The 15,370-nt window shown below is 41.1% G+C and overlaps 1 protein-coding gene across 4 annotated transcripts in view; it reads left to right on the forward strand.

Moving 5' to 3' along the window:
• Window positions 1–15,370, forward strand: part of creb5b (cAMP responsive element binding protein 5b) — a 53,421-nt gene that overhangs the window by 13,296 nt on the left and 24,755 nt on the right. For all 4 annotated transcript variants that reach the window (XM_017309572.1, XM_008432491.2, XM_008432493.2 and 1 more), the window contains exons 4-5: window positions 1,181–1,302; window positions 3,518–3,675. In XM_017309572.1, the coding sequence (XP_017165061.1) occupies window positions 1,181–1,302; window positions 3,518–3,675 (280 nt within the window). The remainder of the gene's footprint in view (window positions 1–1,180; window positions 1,303–3,517; window positions 3,676–15,370) is intronic.

The raw sequence follows: 15,370 nt of genomic DNA on the forward strand, positions 1-15,370 counted from the left end.
AAGAAACACAGTAGACAGGTCTGGGATAAAATTGTGGAAAAGTTTGAAAGAGGATGTTGTTATAAATAAATCCTCTGGAAATAGAAAAAGCAAGGTACATATCCAAACTTTCTAAGACATGAACCTACACCTTGATTAGGAATCCTGAACAAGTCATATTTGCAGTTTTCCAAAAGCCATGAAGGGACCCAGCAATAATGTGAAAGAAGGTCTTGCTTTCAGATGCGACTAAAGTAAAAAGCATGCGTGGAGGGAAAATAACACTGGACATAATGGACACATCATGCTGTGGGGATGCTTTTCTTCAGCAAGGAGAGGGAAGCTGGTCAGAGTTGACATGAAGATGCTCTGAGCTTAACTCAGACCAATCCTGGAAGAAGACGGATTAGTCTTGAAACTGATGCCAAAGTTCACCTTCAAACTTGATAACAACCTTAATGGAACCTTACAGCGAGTTATATTCATTTGTTGGAATTGTCTCGCCAAGCCTCATTGAGAATGTGGAAAGACTTTAAAAATTACAACAGATGCTTTTCATCAAATCTAAATGAGCTTCAGCTATTTTTTTTTCCAAAACTGAACAAAAATTTGAGTCTCCAGATATGCAAAGCTGGTATAGACATACCCCCCATGTAACCAGGACCTGTTATTTTACCGAAATATGCTTCTGAAACACTTAGGTAGATTTTTATTTGTAAAAAAAAAAAAAAAAAAATCTAAAACCACATATTCTTTGCCTTCCATCTCACAATTACGGACTCCTTTGTGTTTTTTAGTCACATAAAATACCAATAAAATAATTGAGGTTTGTGGTTGTAACATGACGAAATGTGGAGAACGTCTGGGGGTAGGGGTTGGTGAATACTTTTAAAAGCACCATATATTCTGTAAACCTGAGGGGGGGACCATTAGTTTAATTTCAAGATGACTCCAAATATACTGGAATATGTTTCTGTCATCATTTCATTTATGTTGGAAAGGATGTTACTTCTCTTGCAGACACGATGCTCTGCGGTGTGTCGGTTTTTGTTTTATTGCTAAATGTTTCCTTCAAGACAAAGCTTGAGAACAATTTCTTGCCAACGCGTATGTTCTCGTGTAGCCTGGCGGATTAAATGGTATAATCAACTGTTAAGACCTCGAGTGTTTTAAGCTCGACAAAATGTTCTTTGACTTCCAGACCAGACGCCCACGCCGACCCGATTCTTGAAGAACTGTGAAGAGGTCGGACTGTTCAGTGACCTGGACTGCTCCATTGAGCAGGACTTCTGCAAAGCGCAAGAAGAAGAAGACAGTAAGCAGGTACTGCAATGCAGAGGAGAAAGCCTCAGGCCGAAACCCAGAAAAACCCACAACCCTCCACCGGGGTTGGGTTTTAAACCGCTATCTGTGCAATCATCTGTCACAAATAGATGCCTACACCATGTGAACTGATAAAGCCTCTCAAATAGATTTAAGAAAACACCCTAAACCTCACCTAACCACACTGCTCCCTTTAAAGAAGCCGATGACCACAAATGTTTGTGCACTATGTTATCCCTTCCTCTATTCTCATCTTTTTTTTGTTTAAGGTACATATTAGTCAGTCGTGACAGACGAGGTCTAACAGATACAAATTTGTCATCCACCTCAGATGAAGAGAGACCTCAGATCAGGTTCTTCACCTGTAACTTTGAGCAGCTCCTCAGTCGTACTCTCAGGGGAGGGAGTCATATTTCTTCCAAGAAATAAAGTCAGACCACTGAGGCAGCAGCTTGACTGTAACAGCAAAACCAGACAAACTGGCCCGACTGTCCTGCATGAAAGCGGAGGTCCAAAATGTTACATCCGCCAGAGGACATCGTCGTTTATGCGTTATAGCTCTGCCCTGCGGCACCTTCACCCGGGACATGGATACTAGTCAAATCAGCAGAAGACAGACTGCTTATTTAACGTCTGGAAACATGTGCGGAGCATGCTGCAGCTAAGCTGTTTTCTGGGAGTTTGGCTCAGGAGCCTGTCTGTGTTCAGGTCAGCCATGTCTAGCCTGCCCAGCCTGTGTGGTTTATGACGGGAGGCTCTGCTAAGTCAGCAGGAGGCGAGTCGGAGCAAGACGATGTAGGAGTAAAATGCACAATAGGCAGAGATAAGCAGCGAAAGCTCTCAAACACCTGAAACGCTGAAGTTAACCAGCAAAATGAAAAAAAAAACAAACAAACAAAAAAAAAACATCACATGAGTATGTGTTGTGCAACAGTGCATGTGATTTTATTGTGTTTTTGTTTATCAAGCTTACTCTTCTTCTAATGTTTTAATATTTAAAGGACAGTTATCTTACGTTTGTTTATGCATTTCACTAAAACTAAGGAACAACTTTTGGTTTTGGGAGTTTTATGTTTTTTGTTTAGTTTAATGATTACATTAAACTGGATCTACAGTGCCACTCAGAGGTTAAAATAGCCTTATCAATAACATCATTGTGGGTCTTTAACTTTGTTTTAACGGTTCTTTTTATGGGGTGGTATAGAACTTTAAATCAAAGTCCATCAATTTTAAAAAACAAGAAATGTCTGAAAATTCATTTTAGGTGCTTCACTCTGATCCAAACAAATTGAAGGTTTTACATACATAATCATGTATAGTTAAATGTCCCTCAGCAAGCTGTAAGAAAACAGTTGAAGTTTTTGTGGTTTTTGTGGTCATGAACAAGCTTCTGACATGATTCTGTCAGGATATCACTCGTCTTGTCAGAAAATGTAGATTTCATGTAAGTCTGTTGGATTCCAGGATCTGATCTAATTTTTAGGCATAAAGTTTCAATGGGGTTGAAGTCAGGACCAGTTCAAAGGTTTAACATTACAGATCTGTGATACTTTGACAACCAGGCGTTAGCAGAAGGATAACGACTGAAAACACACCTTAAAAAGGATTTCGGAAGGATAAACAGCTTCTAAATAAAATGACCCTGACCTCAAACTTGGTGAAAACGGATTACGCTTAAATAGCAGGTCCATGCCAGGACACAATTTATTCGCTTTTGCCAGGGAGTTCATACAAGGCTAGGCCTTGCTAATGGCTCCAGAACGTTTCTCTGCAACTTTCTAAGAATGGTTCAAATTTAAAAGCCAAAAATTAAAGTGACATTTGTGCCAATGATGCAAGTACTTAACATTCCAAAACTTTACAAACCCATTGAAGGGACCACCACATGAGAAAAAAAAAAAAGACACACCATATAAGATGTAAAATGTTGTTAACCCAGAATTATTTTGCAATGGCTGTTATTATACATGACTGAGCCTTCAGAGAGTTTCCAAGGAACCTGGTCTTCATTAGACTGTCAGCGTGTCCCAAATGGAACGTGGAAAACCTTGTAGAGCATAGTTTACATAATTCTCAGTTACAGCTTAAAGATGGGTGTGTGAGGAAGAAAAGTTAAATGGTTGCAAATCTGCACACTTGTGCTTCAAACTCATTCTTAACTTCATGTGTGAACGCTTTGCTTTCTCTCTCTCTCTCTCTCACTTCCTCTTTGCAGAACATCGCACTGCATGGCCAAGCAGGTCAAGGTCAGCACCAGCAGTCCCATGCACGGATGGCCAACCATGATACCAGCATAGTGATCCAGCAGGCCCTTCCCTCTCCCCAGTCCAGCTCAGTTATCACTCAGGCTCCCTCCACCAACAGACAGATAGGGTGAGTGAAACACAAAACCAAAAAAAAAAAAAAAGAAATTAGCACAAACAACAGACTCTACTTTTATTCTGTTTCTCTTTCTTTTTTGTTGTTGTTGTTGTTGTTGTTGCATTTACGTGAAGCATGTTTTGCTACGACAGACAAGGGCGTATTAAGAAAGTTTTGCCATAAAACAAATGATCTAACAAGTGGCAGATTGTATCCTCTCACCTCAAGTGTGGCCCTGTTTGGTGACAGCTTTAGGCTGAGCCTCGTCCTTTGTGTTCGTGCCAGCTGTCATCCCTCTGTCGTCTGTGAGGTAATGCTAGTGTTTAGTTACATTTCGGGCGCTGAATGTGGGGCCAGAAAATCATGTTTTACTGTTCATTCGAGGTTGTCTCAGAGCAGAGCATACCAAAGGACTCAGGGGATTAGATGAGGTTATTTCTCAAGCCTCAGTCGTGAGTGTCTTTATAATAGTTTAGCATTTTCATGTTTGAAAATATAGTTGTTTTTATTTTTATCTGTGTGAGACTTTCGGTCACCATCACACAAATGCAAATGGGAAGTGTAGCTCTAAAGTAAGTCATCATTGATTGAGCATTTATTGTGTAGCTAGTTGTTTAGAGTACAGACTAATCTTTGTGCAAGCATAATCTGACCTTGTAAAAATGTCTGCCACATTTCCCCCTGTCTTTTTTAACAATACATCACAAAGGTATTCATACCCCTTGATGTTTTCCCCATCTTGTCCAACCAGTGAGGTTAGATGTGGATTGACCGGGAAGACAAATTCTCAGGTCTCGCCACAGAATCTCAGACTGGGCCTTTCTGACAGACGAATATCTCATGCGTATGGTTTTGCAGCCTCTAACAGATTTCCATCCGGTTTCGCCCTTTATTTAGCTGTACTCCCAAACTGTGGATCTATGCAGTTCCTCCAGCACTAACGTGTGTCTCTTGGCTGCTAATCACTTAAAGCTCTCCTTGTCTGGCCTGTAAACTTAGTGAAATGCCATGTCGTACCATGCATCGCTTATCTTTTTCATTGTAGATTTTGGGTCAAGCAGTATTCCGCGAGATGCCCTCACCTATGGGGTTTTGCTTTATCGCTTAATCCTGCTTCAAACTTCATACTTTTGCCCTTTGACAACCTTTAACTTGTCCTACTTCAGTCCTTATGCGTTAGCTCCAGCTGCAATGACACTTTTGCCAGAGCTTTGTCATTGTAGCCCAGGCATGTGGCTACCTAGTTAAACATTGAGATGGCTCAGTGTTAAGCTGGTCCTGTGTTCAAGTTGTCCTGTGTAGATTTACAGCTCGAGGAGCTGCTGAATATTGGATGGGAGGCCCATCTCTAAGCCTGACTGACACCTCGTCAGGCTCTTTGTTGAGCACAGAGATGGAATTTCATCCCCTCAGAGGAGCAGCAAATCACTGCCAGTAACAGAGACCTCGCTAGGCGCTGCTTCACCTGAGTTCACCTGTCAGTACGAACGCCCTGCCTCTCTGATGCACTATTTCTCTACCTGTCATCACGGCCTGCAGTTGCCGCAGCATCTTAAACAATTTGGTGAGAAATTTGCACTTGTTAAATAACGTCACACTTTTGCTCCAGGAGCAAGGGAGGACAACCAAAAAGAGTCACTTCTTCTGTGGCGTGGTTTTTGAGAAAACCTTGCTGCTCATCCATGTGATGAGTCTGTGGAAGTGCAGTTTGTTTACAGCGATTAATGAATCCTGACACATGAATAGGAAGAGTCGATCTACACAGGAGAAAAGCGAGCTGGAAAGTTTTACATCAGCAGGATGTAAATCAGTGCTTCCACAGGAAGACATTTGGACTTACCAAAGTCTTTGTGCACAGGATCTCTTTACAAGGACACCCAACATGAAAAACGGTGCTTTGCAAAAACTGAAACAGTTATCCCAGCAGTGATTCCCTGTGATGAGCTTAAATATCCAACTTATCCAGTAACAATGCAAAACAAATGATTTTTGCTCTGATTTTCTTTTTCTGATTTTGAAAAAATTGAAAAGAACTTGATTCCTTATCAACCAAAGAATTTTTTTAAACTGTGAAATACATAGCGGTCGCCCTCGTCAACAATGGCGAGGTGCATCTATTATCTCTGTCATGAAGCTTTAAATACTGTTACACTTTAAGCAGCTGTTTGTTACTAAATGAGACTAACGATATGAATTTAATCTCACTTCACTCCGCTTCCTCATTTTGCTCTATACAGAGTAAGTGTCCAATGAATTATTATAACAAGTCATTTTCAGTGCTTCACAATGTTTACTAAAGAGCTTTGAGGCTTGGAATCAATTAGGATTGGTTTTCCTCAAGACCATTTAATTCAGGACTGAGTCGAGCCTGCAGCTGTGAAACCTGAGGACTGCTCTCGTTCTCTTTTTCTCTCCTTTCCTCTGCTCCGAGTCCTCGAGCTGGGTCTTTGGGGACCTTCGCTGACACAAAACAGCGTTAAAACCAGGCATAAGAAACAGCCAACAGATCCTAACGTCGCAGCCTGTGTCAGTTCCTACGGAAGGCTCTGCATGCCCTCTGCCTTTCTGATCACACACAGCTGGTGCTGAGTAATGTCCCGGTTAACCATATTGGACAGTCCTGGACAACCACATGAGATACAGAGTTTTGTGGAAACCTCAACCTTTTGACTTGATCTGAGCAGAGATGGGTGTGGGCACAAACTATTAAATGTGACATTCTTTTTATTTTTATTTTTCTTCGGCTCAACAGAATAATTTAGTCCAGTTGTTTGTTTCCATTACTCATTACAGTAAAGATGAACGCAGACACTTTAATTAAAAAAAATTGCCATGCACGTGCGGGAAATTATCAGCTATTTATGCAATATTTGAAGACATCTTTAAATGTTTTCTGCAATGTGTTTCCTTCTAATGCTTTTTTATGGCATAAAACTAAACATGTCAATTATGTAGATTAAGACTTTGGATGATAAGCGCCATAACCATATGTACTTTTAATATTTTTTTTGACAGACCAGCACAAAGAAGGACATTATTACAAAGCGGAAATGATGCATGGTTTCTGAGTTTTCTTTAAAAGAAATTTCAGAAATTCAGGTCATGTGAGAAACAAATACTGCACATAGCAGAAAGTTCTCTGGTCAGACGACACTCACAGAAAGCTTACTAGAGGAACATGACGGCGGCAGCATCATGCCACCATCACCATGGGGAAGAGGTTGGTCTTGGTTAATACATGGCAAAAAAAAACAAAGCAGTGAAATCTGTTGGAAAATCCAAAACTCTTGAACCTGTTAGAATTGTAGCGTTTTCATAGTATTGAGTATTGAGAATCTGTGATGCAGGAGTTGAAGTTTAATGTCCACAGATACTCTGGATTAGCTTGAGGTATTTTATAAAGACTGGACCTACACTTCAGTGTCTAGATGATCAAAGCTGGTAGAGACATAACCCAGAACATCTGCAACTGTGATTGTTGTAAAAAGTTGTTTTACAAAGTGTTGCCTCTGAGGACCTCTACATAAATAAATGCCACACTTTTTAGATTTTATTCCATTTCACAATTAGCCCCTATTTTGTGTTGGTCTTATAAAATGCTGATTAAAAACATTAAGCTAGTTAGCTACATTAGATATAATACTAATAAAGATGCATGAATAGTTTTGCAAGGCTCTGTTGGTTAGTAGGTGCCAAACTCTGTACAGCACGAGCCAGTGATTCATCATTTACCATCAGTGTGTGAAATTACAAGCTGCAACCCTCCAACCACTGAATTAGTATGTCATTCAGCTTTGGTTTGTGACCATCTAACCAGAATAGGTTTTGAAGATTTTGCTTAGTACTTCTATTCAAATAGCATAGTCGTATTAGACTTGCAGAAATGTGCAAATCTAAAATCAGTACGAACTTGCCATCCACGAAGCTCATTTGAGTTCGCCTCCTCCCTGCAGACAACCTTTGAGCTTTCTTTTAGATGTCACATTTATAGCTTAGCTTGCATTATTGGTGATGTTCCACCCTGGGTGCACTGCATGCACCATGTCGAGCTTTGTAGGAAGTCATTTCGTGGTTTTGTTTCCCATGCTGCTTTAAATGCACACCATTTTTCACACCTTAGTCGCCCAGCTACTTGTGGTCCTTCTTTTTGCCTTTCAGGGAAGTAGCACAAATACATGCTCATCTTCATGCGAAGGCCCGGGTGACAAATAGGTTCGCTGTAAGTCTCTTTGCAGAGAGATTTGGTGGTACGCCGACTGATTATTTAGGACCATGGTTTGCTGTCGGTTAGTGACGTCGGTCAAGTGTCTGATTTATACAAGAAAGGCTTTGGAAGGCACATTTTGTTTTTTTGTTTTTTTTATAGTGATTTAGCTTGTGCTGTTTCTATGGCTATTTGAATGTAAGATTCTTTTGTTGATTTTTTTTGTACTAAATATTTTGTGCATTGTGCATTTTTCTACATGCATACTAAAAAAACTGCATCGGCTCACCTATGCAAATACAATAGCAGGTAAAAAGAAATGCTTCCCATAGAGAAAACGTTGACTTTATGGTGTTCACCATTCAAACCAAACCATTCCATTCTTGTTTGTGATTAGATATGTTTCTCAAAAATTGTGTTAAGGAAGAAGGCCCATCCTCTGTAAAAGTGTAGGGTCTTTACACAATCTTTACATCTAAAATGTGGGCTCCGTTTGCACATTGAATGTAATGCGCAGAGTTAGTCAAGCAGTAGACAGTCAGATGTATCTAGGGTAATAAATTGCAAAAATTAAAAGACAGCGAGAAAGCAGGATGTACATCTGACCTGAATTAAGATGAGCTCATTGTGTACTTCAGCGGGTTTAATAGTGCGTTTGTAGAGGAACGCCCAGACTCTGTTCCCCTCTCATTCCAGTGGGCCTGTGTCATCTCTGCCCCTGGGCCACCACACATGCAGGCTCCTGCAAACGCAGCTCACACATAGGGATGTGCCTTGCTTCTCCCGGGGTAAGCACAGGGATCACAGCGTGGGGAAGAGTGGAAAACGGGGGATCAGAGGTGGACAGGGAGGAGGAAAAATGGGATCAGAGGTGGACGGAGAAGAGGAAGAGGGGTATTAGGAGGTGGATGGAGGAGGGGGAATGAAAGATCAGGTGGGTGGAGGAAATGGAGAGAAGAAGAGCGGCACTTTTATACCAGGAGGATGGTCACTTGTTGGGGGGGCAGGAGGGACGGACAGAACACACGTCTGTACGAGGAAAGGAAAAGACACATCATGTCTGGATGAAAGAAGGAATATAATAGTATTAGAAGAATGAAGGTGTGGAAAATAACATTTCAAGATAATAAAAAGAATGTGAGGGTGGAAATAACAGGCAACAAGAGAAGACATGAATCAGAATGAAAAGGAGAAAAGTTCAGCGAGGGACATGCGCAGTATTAATCGAATTTATTTGCATGTTTGTGTTCGATGAAAAGCAGCGGCGATGGAATGTGAGAAAGTGAAAGGAGCTGCGTTTGCCAGCTGTTGGGAAACCAGTGACGACAGGTGTCAGGTTAGCTTGTTCAGAGATGGCTTAGGCTGGTGGGTGCTTTTTCTGATTCACTGCTGGTATAACTGTACTGACATAATTTTGTTCATAGTAAAAAAAAAAAAAAAAAAAAAAACGGTCTTATCCTTCCTCCTTTTGGCCTAAATGTAAACAACTCCACTTTGGACATACTGTGACTTGCTCATAAATTCAAACAGGATCCCATAAGCATATGCAAGTAGAGGATTATAACAAAAAGTATTGGACATTTTCATAAAAATCTGAAAGGTGTCATATAGGTGCATCCAACCACATGTTGTTATAATTGCAGCTGAAAGTCTAATGTGTGTTGTTCTTTGCAAAACAGCTAAAGCCTATTCACACTGGATTGACTGTGCCTGTGAATACCAACGTTCACATCCTGTCACAGATTATCAATTGGATTTAGGTCTGAACTTTGAATGGGCCATTCTAACACTTAATTATACTTCAATCTAAACGAGCACACTGAATGCCTGAGAACTGAAATTCATTATTTTTGTAAAAGAGAATGTTAGAAACCTATTTTCTTGTCCTTCCACTTCACAATTGAAATATCAAACAAAATACGCTACTTTTGTTTGCAACACAACAAAATCTGAAAAAGTTCGAGGCGTGGGAATACTTTTGCAAGACGCCGTACAATGAAGCTTATTGGTAAAAAAAAAGCGTTATTGACAGCCGTTCATCAACTGTGCTTTGGAAAGGGTTGACTCAGCCTGTGGCCCCCCTAAAGTGAGGACACCCCATCCCAGATCCTTCCCCAGTGAAGCTCCCTCGCCGCATCCATCTCATCTCTAGCACGCTAATAAAAGTCAGCCTGTGTTGTAACCCATTACAGCTGATTTATTTGATCAGATTCGTATTATTTCCTCAGTCCAAACCCCATGGCACTCTCCTCCCACCAGTGATTAAAGGCAGTAAATCAGGGGCAGGTCCTGCGCAGTGTTTACTCTAAGAGCCAGGCAGCTGCAAGCTGTTTGAGGCCCTTGTTTCTTTTTCTGTTTATCGCTGTTCCCATGGCGACTGCACCACCATCTCCCAAATGTCTGGAACTTGGCCCTGGGCTGTTTTGGTTACGTACAAAACTTTTTAGCTGCTGCGTCTATCCCGAGCTCACAGTGACTTCACCCAGCGAGGAGCCAGTGCAGCGATGCTGGAAGGGTCCAGGAGAGAAAGAGAGGGAAAGTGAGGCGCAGAGGAGAGGAGAGGAGGGAGGGACAAAATCAAGGGGTATGGAGGCACTGGGTGGGGGGAGGGAGAAAAGCCAAGAGCATTACATCATTGCTGGAGCGGAGTCAAAAAGGGAAGGACGTGAGTCAGTGGACTGAGTGAACCTCTCTCCGTCTTTCGGCCGCTTTGGATGACGGCCAGGCCCGCTTGTGTTTTAAGTCCCTACACTTGAGTTGGAGTTGGGGACTGGCGCGGTGTGCGCACACTGCAGGTTTGATTAGAACAGAGAGACTTGAGCTCAAGTATGACCACCCTGAGGGGCCCAGAAAAGAGTTATACCAAACTAATGAAACATAAAAAAAAAAAAGTCTTCTCTTCCACTTGGAAAAAAATATACCAGAAAAGTGACAGTCAAAGAAGAGAGCAGAACAAAAAAAAGCAGTAGAGGGGTTCAGGCAGGGAAGAAGATCCAGGAATGATGTCATGGTGGAGTGAAGGTGGGCGGCGTTGGTGGTATGGTGGTGGTTCTTGGGCGGGGATTGAGAAGGAGAGCGAGGCACTCAGTAATGTGAGAGTGCAGGGTCAGGACTGTGGAGTGTCTACCTGCTCCCCCCCCCAGGGCCGTACGGCACAGGCTATTATCAACCCCTCAGCCGAGACTGTTATTATTCACTCATATACATACGCACATGTTCCTGCAACGTAAAGTATGGCATGACTGCAACTAAAAGGTATTTTTGTTGTTGTTTTTTTGGTTATCTTAAGGGTGTTACGAGCACAAGAACCTACTAACCCACATAAGAAACAAAACAGCGCCTGGAATATGTAGTTCATTAAAAATTACTTTTATGATTACACGATTAGTCAAGTCCACAAATAGCATTAAACACAATCTCCTGATCAGTAAAGAAGTGGTTTGTAAATAAAAACCATGCATTGTTTTATGTGTTAGACTCTGAGACATCTAATTATTTAAACTGAAAAAAGCACAGTGCTGTCAGATGCTAGTGTTGTTTTTCCCTCTGTTCAATTAGCAGACTGTTTTTGTGAGGTGGTGACAAACACAGACTTGGTGTTAGCCGTGCTAACGCCGAGGTGTCTCCTTAGTAAATGACTCAAAGGGGGACTTTCTTTTTCAGAAAGCAAGAGACTACATGCTGTACCTGCGCTGTGCTCCATTTTAACTTGTGCTATTGTGATTTTTTTACTCTGGAGTCACAAGAAATTGAAGTCAGGATCAATAATCTATGAAGCATATATTCTTTCATGCATAACTAGAGTGCCCTGCAAGTATTCATTCCCCTTTGTCTTATGTTACATTGCAGCCTAACAGAACAGTGTGCTGTTGAAAGTTTACGCGACGGACCGACACAAAGTAGAGCATAACTGTGATGTGGAAGGGAGATGATAGACTGTTTTATGGAATGTTTAAAGAAGAAAAAAATAAATAAAAATGTGATGTGTGTTTGTATGCATCCTTCCTGCTATTGCAAGTCTGTTGATGTGGCACCCTTCCAGCCGCACATGTGGAAACTTACATTTTTGCTTCTTCTTTGCAAAATAGCTCAAGGTCAGTCAGATTGGATGGAGAGCACCTGTGGCCTCACATATGATTCTCAATTTTAGTTAGGCTTGGGCTTTGACTGGGCCATTCTGACACAGGAGTATGCTTTGATCTAGTGGTTCTTAACCCTGTGGGGCTGATGGTCTTTCATGTCTCTGCTCTAGCACACTTGATTCAGATTCTTGCATTTTTCTCCTTTGCATGCCATCAAGTGCTGCAGAAGCTTAAAACATGCAGGGCAGTGGGAGGGCAGTGAGGACCAGGGTTGAGAAACACTGATCTCCTCCATTCCTCTGTAGCTCTGATTATATGTTTGTAGCTGCTGACCTGCTACATGGGAGAGGAAAAGTGTTGAAACTGGACTTTCTTTGAGCCTCTTTTCATCCACCAATGACTTTCTTCTTTCCTCCTATTTATAAAGGCCAGCGTACTCCTGAACTACCATAGGCCTCTCTCCTATGCTAGCCTTTCAGTTTAGTAGAGCGCTGTTTTGGTAGGTCTGTGGCAATTCAAACTATCACAAATTTTCTTTAAGTAAAGCCAAGAAAATTGCATTTCTTCTTATTATTTTTTAGTTCTTTTTAGTCCATTTTTCAGTTTTGCGGTTGTGTGTTGGTCAATTAAACTGTTGATTATGCGGAAAAGTTCAAGGGATATGAATACTTGTACCGTATTTTCTGCACTATAAGGCGCACCTAAAAATCTTCAATTTCCTCAAAAGCCGACAGTGCGCCTTATAATCCGGTGCGCCTTATATATGGACCAATATTGAGCCACAACAGGTCTAGCAACTACGGTAAGCAGCCACCGACTTCATTTTCACCTGTAGAAGAAGAAGCGCGCGGTGCATGCTGGGATAGTCAGAACGCTGGTTTGTTAATAAAGTTTGACTGACCTATCTATGTATCTATCTACCAACCTGATAATCAGGTCGTCTGCAGATCATTTAGCACCACGTTCTCCACGAACATGCTGTGCGCGAACGGAGAAGGGTCACCATCGTCCGGCCACGCCCCGGCCCAGTTGCAGAAGGCTCTCCTCACTGACCCAAGTTGGACTGTTTTGTTGACATTCTTTATGTCAACAAAGTGGCTTTAGACATTCATCCGGGGTGCTTCGACTAGGGTTACCAAGGGACCAGCCCTTATACATTTAAAGCCGGGGGGAGGGGGAGAGACAGAGACTGCGGTGGCAGCGTGTCGGTTGGTCTGTGTTACCCAGAAAGCAGTTGGGCACAATATCGCAACACCAACACCGTGAGTGAAACAATGACTGGGGCAGACTACTATATAAGGTACTCCGGGACCATTTCTTTATTATTACATATCCACATTTGTAGAGAACGGAACAAATCATGTCCCGTATCGGTTCAATACAGGACGGGTGGCAACCGTAACTGTAGCGTCTATTCTATGCGCCTTATAATGCGGGTCTTATATATGAATAAAGTTTTAAAATAGGCCATTCATTGAAGGTGCGCCTTATAATCCGGTGTGCCTTATAGTGCGGAAAATACGGTACTTATCTTTAAAAAGGTTATAATTTGACAAGTTAGCAGGACAATAAAGCTAAAGAATCACGACTTGAAGCTATTGCTTTATGTCTACAAAGTATTAAAAAAAATCATGAGGCGGGATTTTACAAACATGCAATTTTTTTTTCACCATTCAAGTGCTGCTTTATCCTCTTACATTTCCAAAGTGTTCATGTTGAAATAGTGTAAATGTGGAACCATGCTATGCAGCTCATTGTACTTTCATGACTTTTCCCATGTGGGAATGCTTGGATTCGCCGTGCTGCTCAGGTGTCATAAGTGCAGCTAAATGGGTGTGATTGTGATAAATTGGGATGTTAGACAGGACTGACATGTAGTCAGATGGTAATAGTCCTGTATGTGAATGTGTGTGTGTAGCAATCAAAAATGTCTGAGGCATAAATGCTCATTTTTAGGTCTGGAAAAATACAGGTATTTATTCAGGTGTGGGGCTGTTTGCTCCACTGCACCCCTTTATTTTGACACCAGTCCTTCACTGCTCACTATTACGGTAAAAAAAAAAAAAAAAAGGCGATGCTGTCGATTGATTTCTTTAATTCATTCAACACTCCTTGCCTAAATGCTTCTGCCCGGTTCTATTTTTTTTAAATGCTGAAGAAAACTGAGCTTTATTGACTCTTCGAGCAGCAGCATCCATCCTGATGTTACCGATAACTGGAGAATTATTGATTCTGCTGCGGGTTATTAAAAAATCATGCAGAGAGTGCCGTTTTTAGGCTGAATGTAACTTTATGCATGCACGCGTCCTGCAGCTGGAAATTGATGTTCTTACAAGTGGGGATTTAGTGGCAGTTGTATAAATGATTTGACAGCGTGCAGATGTAGGTAGTATGGCTGAGCCATGCAATTGAGACGTGACTGCTGTCATTAGCTGAAGCTTAGCGCGGGCCTCCCTGCATATTACTTACTGATGTGGCCTCCAGTATTCATTGGCCAGTTGTTGCACTTTTTCGTGGCCACCGAAGAGGATTTTCTCCACAGCTCCTCCACTGCACATCACATGTGGTAGCTGAGAAAAAAAAGAAATATTACTCACTAAGCATGACCACTTTCATCTATTCCATGAATATGTATTTTTTTTGGCTGTGTAAAGTGGATTCATAACATGTCAGCAGGAGCAAGCTGAGAGCAGAAGTTCTTTAAAATTGTGCCGAAAAGACACGAAGGGCTTAATTCAACTTCATGTGGAACAGCATATAATTTGCGAGGATATTTTAAATTTTTTGTTCCATTTTTGACGTTTGTAAATCTGCTGTCCGTTGCAAGTAGGATGATTTGTCTGTATACATAATATTTGCTAAAAACTGTAGCTGGTTAACTTTTTGGGAAGTGGGATTAGATGCATGTGAGCCCCTATAAAAGATTAAACCCTGCATCATATTGATTATATGATGCTTACATATCAGGAACCACTAATTCAGATATAGACCACCACATTTTCTCTTTTATTTTTTTCTTCATCATGTATGTCTTTTTTGTGTTTTTGTGTGGTGTTCAGTACTGTTATTTCCTGTGGCTCACTATATATGAGCATTTAGTTTATTTTACTCTTCAATGGAGCGCATCAATGTATGTAAAAAGAATTAGAAACAATAAGTGTGTTTAACTTAGACGGTATTGAGAAAGTAGTTGTTATAATTGTTTTTTCGGTTACAATTTTTTTTTTTGTAACGAAAACTGCACCCTGAAAGTTTGAATAGAAAGTTTATGATCATGTTTCTAATTATATTTATTTATCAAAACATTGTATTTAGAAATAATTCATTTGGATTTTATCATTTGGATCATAGAATGTCAAATATTAAGATTACATTTTTGGGGAGTTTTTTTTATGCTTATTCATATACATATACATATATA

The sequence above is a fragment of the Poecilia reticulata genome, linkage group LG16 (assembly GCF_000633615.1).
Source record: "Poecilia reticulata strain Guanapo linkage group LG16, Guppy_female_1.0+MT, whole genome shotgun sequence".
Lineage (NCBI taxonomy): Eukaryota > Metazoa > Chordata > Actinopteri > Cyprinodontiformes > Poeciliidae > Poecilia > Poecilia reticulata.